The following is an 18,312-nucleotide window of genomic DNA, read 5'->3' on the forward strand; positions in this document are numbered from 1 at the left end:
TGATTTGTGGCTGTTGCTGTGCAGGGCTGTCAAACGGTTTATTTTATTCTTTTGATATTGTCTTGTTTGTCTTCTGTGGTCCTGGAGACATTTGGAAGGGGTTCTCAGTCAGTGTCTAGAAGCGGTGAGAGCACATTGCTTGGTGCACATAAGGCATTTTGGAGCATGCCACAAATGGGGCATTTGTTTTCCAGCAAATGCTGTGGCAAAGCTCAGTGTTCTTTTTTCCTTTGCTTTAGGGCAAGAATGCTAATGTTTAACTACTTTAGCCACTGTCACTGCTGAGAAAATAAGGTATAGGTCAATAGCTGTGCTGTGTGCTGAAATTGCACATTTCAAGGGTCAACAAACATGCAGTATTCCAGCCAGCGTATTCATCTTAGTTCACATTGATATCTTTTTAACTGTGATAACACCAGAAAACTGTTCAGGGCAGGCTAAATGTATTCATGACAATTCACAGCTTTGTTGCCTAAGTAGCACAAAATCCTTCGCAAAGTTTTGCAAGCTTGAAAACTTGCATAATGTGGAGGTTGCTTTTGGCAAGTTCACATTTAGCTGTTGAAATGTACTGATAAGTTGCCTTCCATATTGCAGTTGCTGTGTAAACTAGATTCTGTAAAAGCAACTAATGCATGTTTGTTTTCATTACTAAGCATAGGGTTACCTTTTGAGAATAGAGCATTAAAGTACAGGATATGGTCTGCATGCAGTCTAACAATTGGCTTCCTCTACTACATGGTCTCACATGTTCAGGTACTGCTGCAGGGTTTAAAACCTTTATTCTGATGCATATGGCAAGTATGTAAGGTGTTTCAGGTGCATTAACATATTTACCAGTGTCATAGTGCCATCAGGAAATGCTCATACAGGTACTCATTGCATGTTAGTCTTCTTTGTTACTGTAAATAACAGACAGGACTGAGGATTATCTTGCTATTTCAAATTAATGCCCACTAAACTGCATGGTTGGTGAGCACTTGCGCTGTCTGTTTTTGCCTCTGCTCACACATCCCTGTCTTTTGTTTCTTTCTTTTGTTCTCCTTCTTCTCCCGCTGTCTCTCTCCCATTCTTTTTAGACAACGTCCACGCTGCACCTGAACGAAGTAAAACGGTTATTCAGGTGGACCAAGGTAGGCAGGGAGTACCTTCTTGACTGGCCTCACCAAGCTGTCTTTTTTTTTTTCTTCCTTTTTTTCTCTTTCTTGCTTACCTTCTTGCTTGGGTTTTTCTGGTGTGCGCTGCAAACACCTTGCTAAACCAGCACTGAAGGTCATGGTTGTGTTTGTGTATTGTGGTGATGTGGTGATGTGCTTTGCTTAGTGGTGTGTACACTGTTGCTAGTTTGGTGCATTGGAGCTCGAAATACTGCTGGGTTCTGCATGTTGTACAGGGAATAAAAGGTGTGCATCCCTACGGTTGTAAATACTGAAGCTTGCTTAGTGTCCAAGATATCCTTGATTGTATCACTCTACATAATTGCTGCTTCTTGACAACTGGACTTAGCTGAATACCTAAAAAAAAGAAGGCCGTAGGTTCAAAATGGCATTATTGTTTAGCACATAAAATGAAGATATAGTGCGTTTTTACCATACCATTTCATCCAGTTTATTGTATTCAGTAATATGAGGTACAAAAGAAAAGCGTGGCATTATTGCAAGTTATAAAGGGGCCCTGCAACACCTTTTCAAACCTGAAAAACAACAGAATAAGTGTGATGCCTTTCAATTAATATATTCCCAAAGAAATTTTTTTGAGAAGGACCTACTAATAAAGTGGATTTATAAAAGACCACAGTGTTTACTCTCATTCCCCCTCAACACTACATTTCCTCTCAACTGGGCCAATGCCAATAGCAATGCCTTACCTATTGCACCTTTGTTTCTTTATACGGTGCACGCATGGTAAACCTTCAAGATTGGCTTCTGACAAACGTGCCTGAGAGCAACAACAAAGTGGTGCAACCAACTGCTGTTTCCTAGAAGATTGGAGGGGAATGCATGTGTGTGCGAAGTTGGCTTTTGTGTCTCTCACAGCAGCAAGAGAAGAGAAGGAGGGCGGGGGGGAAGAGAGCAATCTTTTATGCGGGATTGTGTGGCTCCCTGCTGCATGTGGTGGAACGATATTTGGCTCACATGTTCATGGTAGCAATGTCAACAGATCATGAATGTTTTTTTACCATGTTAAAAAGTGTTGCAGTGCCCCTTCAATGGGAAAATAATAGCTTGAATACAGGTTGGATGAAGGTCTGGTGGTAATATCTAGAGTGCACACGTTCTTGGTCAAGTGCAAGTATTTGACGTATGTTTCCTGCTTACCTGTACTCTGTCACCGTATGCAGTTAACTAGTTCTTGTTTCAGCGTGCAGTGTAGTTGTAAATCCAGTGTAGCAGCAGTACTGGTAATATAGCAGCCAACTATGCTCTGGTGTAAGTGCTTTAAAATGTTTACAAAGCCACTTTTAAATTTCGTTCTTCGCTAGCAGTGAATTGTATTCTGCTTGACATCCTGAAGTATCCCTGAAGTTATGTATCTGTTGACACTGCAAAATTCTGTGAAGTAAGCTGACCTGCAGGATGGAAATCTTAACAAGTTCCTTTACAGATGCCTCATTAGTATTTATACTCTAAAAGATTAGAGGGAAGTGCATTCTGACCCTCATGCCTTTAGTGGTGCGTTCCAACCCTTTTGAAGTGCTGCTGATTATTCTTGAGATTTGTTTTTAACTTTACATGAAGACAAATGCAAAAGGAATGACAGAAATAGCATAAAGTTCACATAAAATGAGGTTGTGGTGCTTCCAGTTTGTCAATGTTGTGGAACTAATTTTATTAAACATTTCCAGCTTCAATGTAATCTATCCTTCAAATATCAGCTTCTGTATTTCTGGTTAGCTCACAAGATAGTGACTGACATCTAGGATAATTGTCACGAGTTTGATTCCTGAACTGTGATACATTTTTTCCAGCTTATTAAATTTCTTCCTAAGGACCCTTGTGGGTTTCCTAAGAAGCATAATGCTACAGTTGGGTGAATGGAAACTTCGTAACACTGAGCTTAGTGTCACACATTACTCCCCCCCCCCCTCCTTTGGCTTCTGGATTGGATTGGTGCGGCTTGCTACATGCTTGCGCGTGCTTTTCCGAGCGCAGATTGATGTGTGCCTGGTTTCTGCACTAGGCTGTTATACAATCACTTTTTCGAGCGCAGATTAGTGTGCACCTGGTTTTTGCACTAGGCTTTTATACGATCGCTTGTCGCTGCTTTCCTTTCCTCTGGATTGATTCGGCGCAGCTTGGTGCAGGCACACAGACTTGGTGTGCGCCTGCTTTTTGCACTGGGCTTTCGACACATCGCTCGCTGCTCACGCTTATATATAAAGATGAAGTGAACGTCGCTTAGCGCGGAAGTGCTGCGCCGCGGGCGTACAGTCTATATAAGCACGCAGCAATGCCGGGAAATATTCATACAAAAGCAAAGGGTCAGAAAACTGGGCTTTATTTTCCATTACTTTGTCATGTACCCTTACACTGGGTAGCGCTGAGCGATCGCTTCTAACGAACGCAAAAATGAGTCTTTGCAGCGCGTGTGGCCATTATAATTGACTCCCACCACAGCCATGAGAGGTGCGACTCCAGTAGCGGTGCAGTTACCCTGCAGCCAGTGGTGGAGGTGGCGCTTCACTTTCTGCCAATAACTTTCTATTTTTAAAGCAAAAGCTTTACTGGCCGCGAACTTGCGATTTTGCAGTGGCTGTGCTCCAAGGAAGCACATGATGTCACACCGCATTCCTCGTCATTGTGCTCGCCTCCGCTCGCTTCACCAGCTGTGTCGCATGCCTGATTACATGTTGGAGGATTGAAAAGGAAAGCTCGCGTGTGCCGCAACCACATTTGAGGCGGCAGTATGGATGGCAACAATTATGATAAACAAGAGGCCTTGAATCAACATCGGAATGAGATGAAGAGGAAACGAATCGCCCAGGAAACAGACGAACAGCGCGCCGAACGACTGGCTAAATGCCGCAACATTGCTAGACAACCAGACTAACCTGGACTTGCAATCAAGATTAACCATGGATTAACCATGGCCTTAGCTTTCGCTACGTATATCCTGGCATAGCCGAGCTAAGCCACTGCCAATTTTTTTTGCGTGTGAACGCCCGTGAGGTCGTGCGAGACGAGCTGCTGGCGCGACCCCCACTCGGTGGCTCCGGGAGGATTGTGCAATTGATGAATGCCTCCTTCACGCCAAGCGAAAATACAATCCGAGCCGCCAAAATTACAACGGCATTGCAGATCATGGACCATGGGTGGACCATGAAATCGGGACCATAGGACCATCACGCAGGTATGATCTGCATGACCACCGGGGAGCTCCGACTATTCAAGGTCGACCGACGAGACGCGGCGATGCTAGGCCCCATTATTGCAGCACACGTTGAACCGGGGCCATCCACAGTGCCATCCACAGTGATGATGGGCCGCATACAGCTGCATCCCGAACTTAGTGGATGCTAATGGAGCGAGCCTCCCTCTGCAATGGAAAACAGTAAACCACAACATGAACTTTGTGGACCCGATCACGAGCGTTAAGTGGCAGAAAGTGAAGCGCCACCTCCTCTGCCGGCTGCAGGGTAACTGCACCGCTGCTGGAGTCGCACCTCACATGGCTGTGGTGGGAGTCAATTATAATGGCCACACGCGCTGCAAAGACTCATTTCTGAGTTTGTTAGAAGCGATCGCTCGGCGCTACCCAGTGTGAGGGTACATGACAAAGTAATGGAAAATAAAGCCCAGTTTTCTGACCCTTTGCTTTTGTATGAATATTTCCCGGCATTGCTGCGTGCTTACATAGACGGTACGCCCGCGGCACAGCACTTCCGCGCTAAGCGACGTTCACTTCGTCTTTATATATAAGCGCAAGCAGCGAGCGATGTGTTGAAAGCCCAGTGCAAAAAGCAGGCGCACACTAAGTCTGTGCGCCTTCACCAAGCCGCGCCAAATCAATCCAGAGGAAAGGAAAGCAGCGACAAGCGATTGTATAAAAGCCTAGTGCAAAAACCAGGCGCACAACAATCTGCGCTCGGAAAAGCGCACGCAAGCACGTAGCGAGCCACGTCAATCCAATCCAGAAGCCAGAGGAGCGGGGGCTAGTAATGTGTGGCACTAAGCTCAGTGTTACCTGGAAACTTTTCCTTCTCAAACTGCAGAAATCGCTCACATGGTTGGCAGTTATTCAACTGAGGAATTTCAATTGAAATACTACTATAAACACATGAACTCTTACTCTAAGCTAAAGATCTGCAGACATTCAGTCATCCTTTCACTCTCCCAGTAATTGGATCCATTGCGACAAAGTGATGTGCATTAAAGTATTTATCTCGGGGACTTGTTCAATATACCTTAGCTTGCACCTACCTCTCGGCTCCTTCATGGCCATTGCATCTATTTGTTAATTTGTTGCATATCATGGTCTGATTAACTTGCATTGTGTAGTTTTTGCACCTGAATGAAGGTATGAACAAGCATAAAAGGTTCAGCTGTCATGTTTCACATAAACAGTGAGACCAATAGCCCACCTCACATATGCAGTTAGTAATTTATGTGCTTCTCAACTTCCTTCTTGCTGGGTTGCTGTGCCACGGCACAAATTATGTATCCGGTTTCCGGTTACATATCCGGTATCCGGTTTTTGGTTCTTGTTTAAAACTGTTTCAACCCTTTGCAGTCACGTGTCATGCACAAGAAAGTTTCTTCCAATCGAACATCATTGTCCAGGTTAATTTTTTAAAACAAAGCTTTCTTTGCCTCTTCCTTCGACTTTTCTGCTCCTTTTGCTGCGGCTGCTCTCTGGCACACTGCATCGGGGGTTGGTTGGGAACATGTACTATAATGTACATGGCAGAGTCACAGGCGAGGAGTCCATGAGACCTGTCCAACGAGAACTCCCTGGGCATCACCACATTGTCCTTTCGAGCTACCTGGCTGTTGCCACAATGCCCTTTAGAACTCCCTGGCCATTAACACAATGCCATCTGGATGGCTGTAATTACGTGTGACTCCTCCGTAAAAGTATTGAAGAAGCAGCACTGCTTACCCGTGTACTCACACGCAACAGCCAAGAGAAAAGATAGGTAGAATGGTAGAGAGGAAGTAGAGAGAGGAGACAGATAAGGGGTGAAGCCAACGCCGTCACGGAACGGCTGAATAACAATGTTGGTACTCTTGGCTCATGGCAGCTTGTATACACAAGAGATCATCACATGAGAGGGCAAAGGCGCTGCCTGTAAGCATGGCTTATTTGGAGTCTCATAATAGAGGAACCACTACTACTAGACATGGCTAAAGTTCTAGACAGACTGGAAAAACTGAAATTCAACGTATTGTGTGGCGCATTCAGGTTATTTCTGAAAAACACCATGGAAGTTCATCAGGCCGACGACTGATGTAGGGCTTGCAGACCCAAAGCTGCATTAAAACACCGCAGTGTCAAGACGACATTATGCAAGCAACCATCCAGAAAACCAATGCTTCAGCCCCGATGCATCGCATCATGTGAGGCAGTGGTAGTGCTTACCTTCTCGCAAACTACGTGCAAGAATACCTAGAGTGAACACACCTCATTGTGTGTTCTGTGTGCTACGTAGACAAACACAAATGATGTGTGCAAGGTAACATTTAACATCACCTCACGACTGTTGTATGCCATAACCATTACTGCCCAATATCATCAATAAACGCAAACAGCACAGGAAGCTTCACTTACATCGATTCCCTCAGTGTGTGGGATCTGCATAATTTTTTTTGTCTTTCTGTTTTGTTAACCTCTAATGCCAACTCCCAGTGACCCTGTGAGCATGGTTAATAATTTTGGCTTTATATAAGACGTCAAACAAGTCTCCAATAAGTTGCAAGATTCAACATATAAGATTTTGAATAAATTGTAAGTTGGCAGCACGTTCAAGCAGAACAGTTGGCAGCAAGTGGGCTTTAGGTGGTTGCGGCAGATCAAAACGTGACATTCTTGCTGTACTTATTTTATGGAAATAAGTCAACCCAATTCTATGTCTCTGAAGGTGATTCTAGTGTTGAATCGTAGCAGTTCAGCGCAGAGAATGACAGCATTCCTTCATTGAGTAGTGTGCAAATTTCCATTGGCAGAGCTGACTAGTCTGACATTGCCAGGGACTTAATTAAAATTGTGAACTTTGCTTCTTTATTGTGTTTGTGATACGGGTATTCGTAAGGGCATTAATATTCAGTTCGTATTACAAATTTGTGATATTCGCGCTACCCTGGTTTCTGAGCTTCCTTTTTTTTTTTTCAGCTTCTTCTCGATAAAAGTGTGGCTAGCTGTTCAATAGGTGCAGGATAGAAGCACCTTCAGTCCCATCAGAAGCATGATGAGTAGTTTGTTCAAAGCAAGCAACTGAAAAATGCAGCTTCCATCATACATTTCTAGTGCAAAGAGCAGTTGGACAGCAGGCCAGATTTCATTTACAATTATGCAAGTAAAAACAAAGGCTTCAAATTGCAGCGATTATGAAACAAAAAGTACCAAGGAGAGAGTCGTCTGCTGCGAGACCTGGAGTAAAAAGTCTAGATTCCACCTTGAAGAATATTTGCAGGCAATGTCAAACTGACTCATTTGTTGTCTAGTTCAGTGAAAGTGGTTCATTTCCACTTCAGCTTCAGAACGAAAAATAATGGTTTAAATAGGTTTGTATCAGTTTATGTTTGTTTTTATTAATGTTGCTGGAAAACAGTATAAATTAACTTTGTGGAAAAACTCAATGGTGCTTTGGAGCTACATGAAAATACTGAATAAAGTACGCATTCTGTTTTTGAGGCTGTATAGTAGTTAAAAAAAGAAGCAATATGTCAGAAGCAGTACATCATTTCTACACCTACTTCAGTTTCATGCCAGTGTCATCAAAAGCAATTGCCCTACTAGGAAGTGCTTTTTAATTTCAGTGATTATACAAAGGTCTACCGGCACCGGTGAACTATTTGACGGTCACCACTTTCAAACTCTTATGGGTGTATTACCAAAACACCTGCTTCTCAATTCGACACATTGAAAACCGCACTAACAGTGCTGCCACTTAAAAATATGACAGCAAGCTCGTGTTTGTTTACAAATGAGGCAACATGGTTGGCCCACAAGTGTGGGCACTGCGTGGATGAGGAGCTCAAGAGTATGTGGCTAGCCTGAACTGAAAACTTTTTCTTTTCAATTTTGTACCAAGGGGAAAAAATAAAAAAATTTCAACTTTCTGGTTGAGCTCAAGAGTATGTGGCTAGCCTGAACTGAAAACTTTTTCTTTTCAGTTTCGTACCAAGGGGAAAAAATAAAAAAAAATTGCAACTTTCTGGTTCTGTTCCCTTTTGGGCAAAAATAACCTTTATCGGTTTTGTTTTTGGTTCAGTTCCAGTTTGACACTCTGCTTGCAGCTGTACCATTCATTTGCAAAGTATTGATGATGGACACTAAAATGCAAGGGACCACATAAACAAAGTTAATCACAGCCGTATGCACTGAATTTGCATGTCTTCATAATGTCTCATACGAAAAACTGTTTGGATAAACATTGATGACAGCAATTGTTAAAATCGCTCATAAAGCAGGTAGGTTCGCTAGCTTGAGCACCTTAGCTCTCCATTTCTTCATGCAGCATTGTGTTATTTAACATGGCAGCCGTTTAAGGATTTTGTTATTTATTTTGACCATTTGATGGAAGCACAATAAGACTTTGCAGAGCAACATAGCTGGAGTTTATCACAAAATTAATGTTTGTAGATTAACCTGGGATTTTTTTTCTTCTTTCACGCTGCTTGAAGGGGGGGCTGTGCAACATATCAGTTCCCCCCCCTTTCTTTTCCATTCCGGGCCTTCATGATCTTCTGTACGTTGAATTAAGGTGCATGCTATCCCATCATTGTGAAGCACAACGAAAAAAAAAAAAAAAGCAAAAGAGACGCAGCACATTGCACATGCTGAATCGACAAGAAATGTTGCAAAGCTTGCTTAATTTATAAAGTTTCCATATGCACCTATAGCATTTTGTGCAATGCATATGCATTGACATGAGGACTTAAAGCAGAAATATGCAAGTTGTTACATATTCTCACGATGCTACTTGAAGATAGATTGTGCAGTGAAATAAATCATTCACGACTCTCATGGTGAGGCATATGCACTAGTGTAGTCATTGAGACAATTCACCTCATTACAAGGGACGGTAGTGTTTGCTGAAGAGTAAGCAATGAAGCAGTAATGAATGCTGTAGTGTGACTTTTTCTTGCAGTATTGGGTGCTAGGTAATAGGAAAAGCAAGCAAAATAATTTGTGCTGAAGAGTTTCAGTGTACCAAGAATGACAAACATTGGGAAGCACAGCATTATTTAGCTATTTTCCAAAAAGATTGAAAGCACCACCAACCTGCTTCTTTGTGGTGCTTCAGTTAATCATTAGATTGCTTACCAATAGCGCTAGTGGCTGACAGTCAAATTCCATGATGTAATTCACATTATTCTGCTTTGCAGCATGATATTGTGTGCATGCAGGAAGAAGGTGATGAAAATTATCCATATGACTGGAAGCGTACCGAGGTCTAGTAGCCTGCCCAATTCTGCATAAAAAGTGACACAGTGAGCATTTCGAGTCTGCACCTTCACTGAGGCCCAAAAACTTTATAACTTGTGCTTACCAAGGCACAGTACGCAAACAATGAATGCAGCAAGCGTAGCAACCATGATGCAACATGGCAGCAACTGCAAGGCATCTTTAAGCAGAAATGAAAACTGACAATTTTACTACTAGCCCTTGCAGTAATCCTTTCAGCACCTAATGAATACATGTAGCAGACGTTAACATACCGAGTTAAAAAATAAGAAGAAAAATAACATTGGAATTTTCAATTAGACTATTTCATTTTTTAACACCATCGGGACCAATTAGTCCCTCTTATAGGAACCAACCAGCTGAAAAAAAAAAAAAAAAATCATTTGATCCTTGCCATATGTAATCACTGCGTCACAAAATACAAACATTTGGCACTCATAGGCTAGATATGCCAGCATAATTTGGCTCACCAAAGTAGTGCCAGTGTTTTAAAACAGATAGGTCAAGTTTTATGATAGGTTTTCTAACAATTATGAACTTAATTGACAAGCAAAAGTGACAACAATTTTAGTGGATAATAATTTGCAAAAGTTGAAACCTTGCACATATTATGATCTCTCGGCAAATTTCAGATCTCTAAGGGATTATTGTATCTTTGTATTTTAGTACTTTATCCTAAATTTCACAAATAATGTTAAATGATTTTTAAATTGATCATTTCTGCATTGCGTTCAACCAAAACAAAAGACCAATTAAGCTACAATTGGACTTACTGGTACTGCCAATCAGCTAACCATCCTTAAAGTAATAAAATCTGCAGCCTCTAGAAAGATAATACATTTGTTTTGGGTGGGGAAAGAATTAAAATGCTCCCCTTTTCGTACCAACTCTGAATGGTCACCAGGTGTCTTGGAGGCCACAGGCAGGAATGGCACTCTTGAGCGAGAAAAGTGCTTTTTGTACCCTTCGGAAGCTGCTGTTAGTACTGCTTCCTGGTTTGGGTAAAATAACGATAATGTTTGCTCTTTGCTTTCTCCTTTCTACTTTGGGAATAATTTAAGTAAATGAAGCACTTCCTTACCATATGACACTCAAAACCATCAGTAATTAGTCTGGTTGGTGCACTTCTGCCAACCTCTTTATTTTCCCCCTTCCTTCTAATGTTCAGTCTTATGGGTGGTAATGAGACTTTTGGGTTGGAGTTAATTAAATCTTTCAGAGAAGCAAACTTACAAAATTTTGCAAACTGTCAATTGTTTGTAGAGCATGAGCTATGCCCTCACAAGTGATTAAATAAGAAATAACACAGCTGCCCATCAAGAGATTAACTGTAGCCTATGCCTGATTCTTGAGACAGTATTATAGAGATGATTATTTACTGCTGGCTGCGCATTGTTTTCTTGTATTAGATTTTCTGCATTTTGCATGCGGTTCTTAGGTGCATAACTGTAGGGTTCGAAAGCATGTGTGTAGAAAAATTTTTGCTTGCTATGCCCACTTTTCTTGTTAGACCTTGAAACTAGTGGCAAAACTTGCTTTGTTGATCACCTGTGATGTAACATGATGGCAGCCTGTTTTGCCCGGACTGATGAAGGTGGCCTGCTTTGTCACACAGCAAAGTTATCAATGGGCTTCAGACTTTCCAGTCGTAACCAAAAACCAGCAAAAAGCTTCTATTAGTAAAAAATTTCATTGAGTGGTTAAAAATTACTTCTTCCCGCTCTCCACATTTTTCTATCAATTACCCAAAGGCATAACACAAGGCTGTCGTGCATGGGGGAGGCACACAAAATAATGACAACTGTGAAACGTGTTGGGTGTTTTAGTATATGAGTGGTATAGAAGCAGTGCACTTATAGCCACCGCTTGATGATGTGTGCCCCACTGGGAACCTGTGCATTCTGTGTCAAATGTTTTGAAGCCACTGCACAAGTGACAGTATCTGTTGCTGGCGAGGGCTCTTATGGCCCCCTGTGCATTCTAACGTTTGGGAGGGTTAATAGTGCTGCCTCAGAGAATTTAGGCAGGAGAGTGGTTTAACACAGTTATGGCAGCAATCCTTGAATCCCAATTCCTATGTGCCACATGTCACACCACTGGGTCACATGCAAAGGTGGTTCAGATGACCCACCAATGGATAACTTTTCACAATTCTCAAGTATGTCATAGCCTACTTGGTTAGTTATGCTCCTTTTAACATTTTTTTTAGCTCCAGAGAGATGCTGCCCTGACTCACACAATCAGAAGCAGCAAGACTTTTTTCCCCATCCATTGATCTTTCACAAAGATGTTGCTTGCACACCACAGGAAAGACCAGCACAATTGCATAATGGGAATAGCCACTGTGACCCACCTATGTGACCCACATTGTAATCGCACATATGTGGTAAAATAATGGAAGATATGCTAAGATTCCAGTATGTGGTTCAGTGACAGGTCTGGTAGCATTTTCAGTGGCTTCAAAGCTTTCAACAAAGACTGTGTGTCATTCTCTTCTACATCCTTTTGTAAAGGTGCACATGCAGGGATAGACTGAAAAGCATGTCATTGTGCCTTAACAAAAGCTGCCTGTTTCAAGGCATCCTCTTGTGGGGCCTCGTATCCAGTTCATAGCTCTGTTATCCCTTATCATGGAAATCACCATTAAACATAGTATGCTCAAGAGATAATGTTAGTCATACGAATAAACTGAGGTTGAGAATGTATGTTAGCCTTCTGTCATTTAACAAAAATGCTTCACTTCTTGCCAATGCCGGTTGGTCTTTCAAACCACTACTTGATGGCTCACTAGTAACAATGTTTTTTTTTTCGCATTTTCACATAGAAGCTCACCAAAGCACATCTACTTTTGAAAATTAAATAAGCATAAAAAAAGGTCTGCCTATAATATTTTTTATATAAAAAGAATGCTGGAAAATCTGAAGCCAAGTTACGAATGTCACTTTTGGTCATCATCTGCTATTGGAACAATGTCACGCACTGCACTGTTACTCTTAATTTCTCTGCCTGCTTTAGCTTTTATGTTTTGTCATCTGCTGGCATTTGCTTATTGTTTGTTTTATCACTGACTTCAAATGCCTGGAAAATGTTCCTGACTTGGAAAGCATGACAGCTTCTATAAATATGACAATTGCAGTGCAAATACTCATGAGCAAATCTGTCTAGAACAAACTTCACTTGTATGATAATTAGCTGAATTTTTTAGTCACATTTATTATAGATGAAGTTGGATTTACTGGTGCTTAACAAAACTTATTGTATAGGTTTGTTTTGCATGATGAACATAATTGAAATGAGTATTCAAAACATTTAAACACTCAAGTGGAACTAATTATTTAGTTCATTACCACTTACAGTTGGTGTAGTCAATATTTTAGCAACTTAGGGAGATAAAATTTGCGCATGCATGGACAGAGCTTAGAGAAAGGTGTGAGCTAGTGTTTTCTTTGTGGCTGTTTACACCAAAAATAATTTTTTTAGACAAACCTGTACTTGTGATGTGTTAAGCACCTTAATGCATGATCCAATGCAGTGAACTTCTCCATTTATAGCTCTTAACTCATTCAAGTGAAGTTTAAGATTATTTTAAGATTGCGCTTTTTTTTTTTGCTTTATTGAATGTAGTGTCATGCACCTTCCATGCCAGGTACAGTGAAAGGCATATCAGTGCACTCTTGCTATGGCTTACTCTTTTGCCTGTGTCCTTTTGTTCTCTTTTTTTCCAAAAAAAAAGTTAAATCGCCATGCTTCGATAGCAAGGGGAACCCCAAAAGCACGCAAGATATTGCACAAGTAGCAAACTTAGCTAGTGCAGTAGCCTCCCCCACATGCAGTGTGCCCACTATCACCTTTCTAAGTGCTTCAGGTGAGACCTTGGTCTTTATCATAAATCTCTTCATGCAAATGACAAGTGCTAGAATGTTGTTTACTTGTCTTCCATGCTTAAATAGTACTGGCACCCTTTGTGACTAATCTGAACTGGTAGCACACCTTCTCCTTGCATGGTTCTTTATTTTGCATGTGTGCACGGGCAGATGGAGACATGGGATCAGGAAGCGCACAAACATTACTCTGCAGTGGAAATTTCCAAGGTGTCAAATGTGGTGGGTCTCAAACCGTATTCCTTTGAAACTGTGGCAGCTGTAAGAGTAAGGGGCATCTAATGCTTCGTGAAAACAGCAGCTGATATGGAGCTCATGCTTAGTGTTGAACACAAGTATTTAACGTGGCAGAGCGTTTTTCCCCCACTTCTGTTCATATAAGCTTAAAAAAAATTGAGGTTTGTTATAAACCATAAAGCCTTCCACAGTACACCTGTGTGTTTCTGAGGAAGTTTCACTGTTTGCTTGAGTGAATGTTGGCCATATCTGTCTATGCCCTTGCGCTGAACTTGTATTGTGAGTATGTGTAGTGTCACTGTGCATAGACAGCTTTGTGGTGTGACTAGTATAGACTTTGCATGGAGTGTGTGCCATAGGGACTTAGTATTAGTGCTTTGACCATGTTGCCTTAGAGAAAAATTTCATGAGCTAACCATCTTTAGTCTCATTGGTTTGAAGTGCTTCTTGGCTGCATCTGGTCACAAATTTTCTTCTTGCCTTTAATCTTTCTAACCTTTCCTCAGGAGAAGCCGTTGCCTGTTTGCTGTCCTTGGTTTGACAGTAATTCCCTAATGACCCTCTAAACTGTCTTTGTTCTTTTTTTTTTCTATGGTGTCAGCCATAAGGAACAATAATGGTTCTGCCCTTGATCGTGAGTATTCTTCACATGCAATTTTGCTCTGCAGAACCATACCACTTAGTATCTTAATTACCTTTTATGTGCACAAATATGCTTGTAATGCTAAAGTTATTCCATAAGAAGCATTAGTGAAGTTTGTCTTGAGTAACTTAGTCACTTTGTCTTCAACAAGCTTGAGCATTTTTACATCTGCTGCAATGCTGAGTAGCAATTGTCAAAACTGATATGAATTCTGCATTGGGTTTCGAGTGTGAGATGTTCTCCATTTCTCGCGTTTGAAGAAGCAAGTTTTTGACCAACACTTTGCAGCTCGCAAGCAAGAGATTGTGAAGCTCACTGAACAACTCATTGAATCCATCAATAGCGGAGACTACGAAACTTACACGTGAGTATGGCTTCCTCTTGCTCTATTTATGCTACCTTTCTTAGAATTCAGTACCCACAAGTTTGAAGCATGCATTAGTCAAATTTAAATTAGGAGATACTTTTAAAAATGAATTTGCTATAATTAAACAGTACTGCAGTGAATATTGTATCCAGTTCTTGTATGTGTTTATGCACTATCATTGGAAGATTTGTATGATAGCACTAGTTTATGCTAGCTACACAATGTATTCTGTAAAAGGCTTCTAATCAAAATAGGCTGGATGGTTCTAACTACAGTTTGTGCCTTTAAATACCTCAGCCACACATGTTTGGGCACTTATCAAAAACATAAGCAGGTTTTTTTATTAAACGTCAAATAAGGACTACATATATACATGTTATAACAATAAAAAAAAGTTTAGTGAATGAAAAGGAGTACTAGTAAACACTTATGGGCAAATTACAGCCTTGCATTGCCATTTGCCCTTTTGTTATGCAAAGCATTATTTGGCTCAATGCCTGAGTTTTTTCATATGATGAGCTGGGTAGTGTCTAATTTGACTATGTAGTGTGAGTCAGCTCAACTCTGTTCTGGGTAATCAAACAATGTATTGTGACATAAAGCCTTTACAGATAATGTCTGCTCATAGGTATGTCCAAGGCACACAGACCTTTTCATGGAGTAGCATGCGATGTTCAACCCCTTCTTTGATTTCTGATATGAATGCAAATAGCATTCTTTGCTTACTTCAGTTGTTTTGAGCCTTGAAACATATGGGTAACAGCACAGAAAACCACAAGAAGGGAGACACATACACACAAACATTGACTAATAACTGGTTTTATTGGCAAGGATAGCACACATTATATATGCCAGAGTAAAGCAAGGGAAATGAAGGGGGAAAACATGCCAAGAGTGATAGCGTGCCAACCATGCAAGTGCAATACAGCCAACCAAGCACCGCAAAGCGCAAAGAATTATTTTTCTTTGCAATCTCCACCCCCAATAGCCGCATCCCGAAGATCCTGCTAGGGCCAAAGAATTGGCCTGCAGTATGGTTAAATAAATAAATAAAAATAAATAAATCAAATTCAGCATCAAAGAGAGCAAGGGAAGGGGTGCTGAAGCACTGTACCAAATTTTCTAATGTGGTAGGCTTCTAAACTGATGCGCACGGTCTTGACACTGCTCTTTCCTAGAATTGTCGTCTCTTTCAACCGGGCCACACAATCCGTACACTTGCTAACATGTGCAACTAAATATGTGCATTTATCATCTAGTTTTTTCAGTTTTTGAGCATGTTCCCCTAAACAGTCATTGACACAGCGCCCAGTTTCGCCGATGTAAAACATCCCACATGACATGGGAATGCAATACACCACTCCAGTGGAACATTTAACTAACGGCGGTTGGTGGTTCTTCTGGCACCCATGTTTTCTGGCGTTACAGATACATGTACACAACTTTCCCAGCTTATTTGGGGCAGAGAAACAAGTTGGCATGCCATGCCTACTTGCCACCTTCTTAAGGTTGTGGAAAAGTTTATGGATGTAGGGGACCACCTCAGGCTTAGGTGCCTTCCGTTGATCCTCAGCCGTAGTGCTTCCCAATCCATGCTTGAATTTTTGAAGGAGGGTTTCTGAAATGGCAGTCAAGACTGAGACGGGGAACCCGGCAGCCAAAAGACGGCTTTCCTGATTATTAAAATTGTGCGTAATCTGATGTGGACACTATTTTTGGAGAGCCGATTCCATACACAACACTGCTATTCCTCTCTTAATTGTCTTGGAGTGTGCAGAGTCAAAGGGTAGCAACTCCTTCTTAGCCCTTGGGTAGTAGCCCCAGCAAATGTGTCCATCACAGAACGTGATTTTTAGGTCTAAAAACTAGAATTGAAAGGTCCGGGAGTTCATAGGTGAAACACAACCCACATTTATGTTTGCTAAATATAGATAAAACTTCGCTTACAGTAGAGGGGTAGGTGAAGGTGGGCTGCTTCTTAAAAAGCACTAAAAAATCATCAACGTACCTAAAATGTTTTAAAACTGGCCCCCCAATAAACAACTTTTCCAGTGTGTCATCCACCTTGGCCAGAAAAATTTCACAAAGAATAGGGGCTATGCAAGACCCTGTGTAGATGCCATTGCGCTGCAAAAATGGCTGCTCGTCAAATACAATAAAAGTAGAGTTCAAATGAAACTGCAATATAGATAGATAATTATCAGTGGACAAACCAACGGTGTTCTGGAAGGACACGTCACCATTATCTTCAATGCCCTCGTTGACACATGCTAGCAGTTGATTCTGTGGAACAGACTAAAACAAGTCCTGCACATCTACCGAAAAACTGAAACCAATGTGATCATTTCCCTCTAAAAACTGTGCTACTTTGGCTGATTTTTTTTTAGAAGAAATGGGCCATTCACAACAAGCACCTTGAGCTTCTTTATCAAAAACTGGCTAACACATTTCTGCCACAATCCCTCTTCACTAAAAACAGTCCTAAACGGAACTTCAGGCTTATGTGTCTTGGCTGTAAAAAACACCCTCAAGCTGTTTCCCCCCGCAGGGGCGTCTGCGTCAGCAGGCGTTTGGTGTGTTGCGACACCACGTACCCGAGCACACGAGGGTTGGACCCTCCCGCATGTAGCCGTGCGCGGCTTAGCCGTGTCTGGGGAAAGGGGTATCCTGGGGGTTGTGCTGATGCTGGGTGTTTGGACCTTTAAGGCCCCCCGGCGGAGGCAACACACCCCTTCGGCCTCTGCTTCACATAGACGGCACCCCCGGACTGACCCACCCGGGGGAAATCGGTAGTTGCCTTTTCCTGTCTCTCTCTCCCTACAACCTTCGTCTTTTCCTTACTTTCCACCTTTCCTGTCTCCTTCTCATTTCTTTATTACTTCCGACCTTCCTGGCAGCAAGGGTTAACGTTGTGTGAGTAGCCAACCTTGGTTATATCATATTGGGTTATAGCGGCAACGTACAGCTGGCGTTTGCAGACCCTGTTTTTCAGGCCCTGCAGCGTCCCCTTGTTGGACTCCATCGTGGGTGGCTAGCGTTGCTGCCGAAAACTACACATTCACACATGGCTGCTTCCTTCCCTCCACTGCCTGATCGCCCTCAGAAAAGAGGGTGCACCGATGAAGTATTCCAGTTTTTTGGCCGCCTAAAAGAATCCTTCCCGCGTTTCCATGTCATTCATTCTGCAAAACCAGATAAACCAGTACGAACAATCTCACCCTTCCTTGTTTCCAATTCATTGACTGAAGTCTTTGGTCCTGGTTATAAGGCTTCGAGGATGGCAAGTGGTGATCTCCTCTTGGAGCTCCGCGATCAAAAACAATACGAAAAATTGTCAAAACTAGTGTCATTTGGGGAAACCCAAATAATTATAACCCCGCACCGCACGATGAACACCACCCGTGGTGTTGTCTCTGACGATGACTTGATGGAGCTCACTGAGGCTGAACTCTTGGAGGGCTTCAGTGACCAGAATGTTATCAATGTAAAACGAATTAAGATGAGGCGAGATGGAAAAGAGATCAAGACGAAACACCTGATACTCACCTTCGGCTCAA

The 18,312-nt window shown here is 41.9% G+C and overlaps 1 protein-coding gene across 20 annotated transcripts in view; it reads left to right on the forward strand.

The window, feature by feature from the left end:
• Positions 1-18,312, forward strand: part of CaMKII (Calcium/calmodulin-dependent protein kinase II) — a 284,190-nt gene that overhangs the window by 239,692 nt on the left and 26,186 nt on the right. For 6 of the 20 annotated variants that reach the window (XM_075693250.1, XM_075693266.1, XM_075693225.1 and 3 more), the window contains 5 exons: positions 1,080-1,133; positions 13,361-13,492; positions 13,662-13,730; positions 14,347-14,379; positions 14,677-14,752. In XM_075693250.1, the coding sequence (XP_075549365.1) occupies positions 1,080-1,133; positions 13,361-13,492; positions 13,662-13,730; positions 14,347-14,379; positions 14,677-14,752 (364 nt within the window). The remainder of the gene's footprint in view (positions 1-1,079; positions 1,134-13,360; positions 13,493-13,661; positions 13,731-14,346; positions 14,380-14,676; positions 14,753-18,312) is intronic. The other 14 variants (XM_075693258.1, XM_075693285.1, XM_075693312.1 and 11 more) reach the window with 9 other exon arrangements.

The sequence above is a fragment of the Dermacentor variabilis genome, chromosome 1 (assembly GCF_050947875.1).
Source record: "Dermacentor variabilis isolate Ectoservices chromosome 1, ASM5094787v1, whole genome shotgun sequence".
NCBI lineage: Eukaryota > Metazoa > Arthropoda > Arachnida > Ixodida > Ixodidae > Dermacentor > Dermacentor variabilis.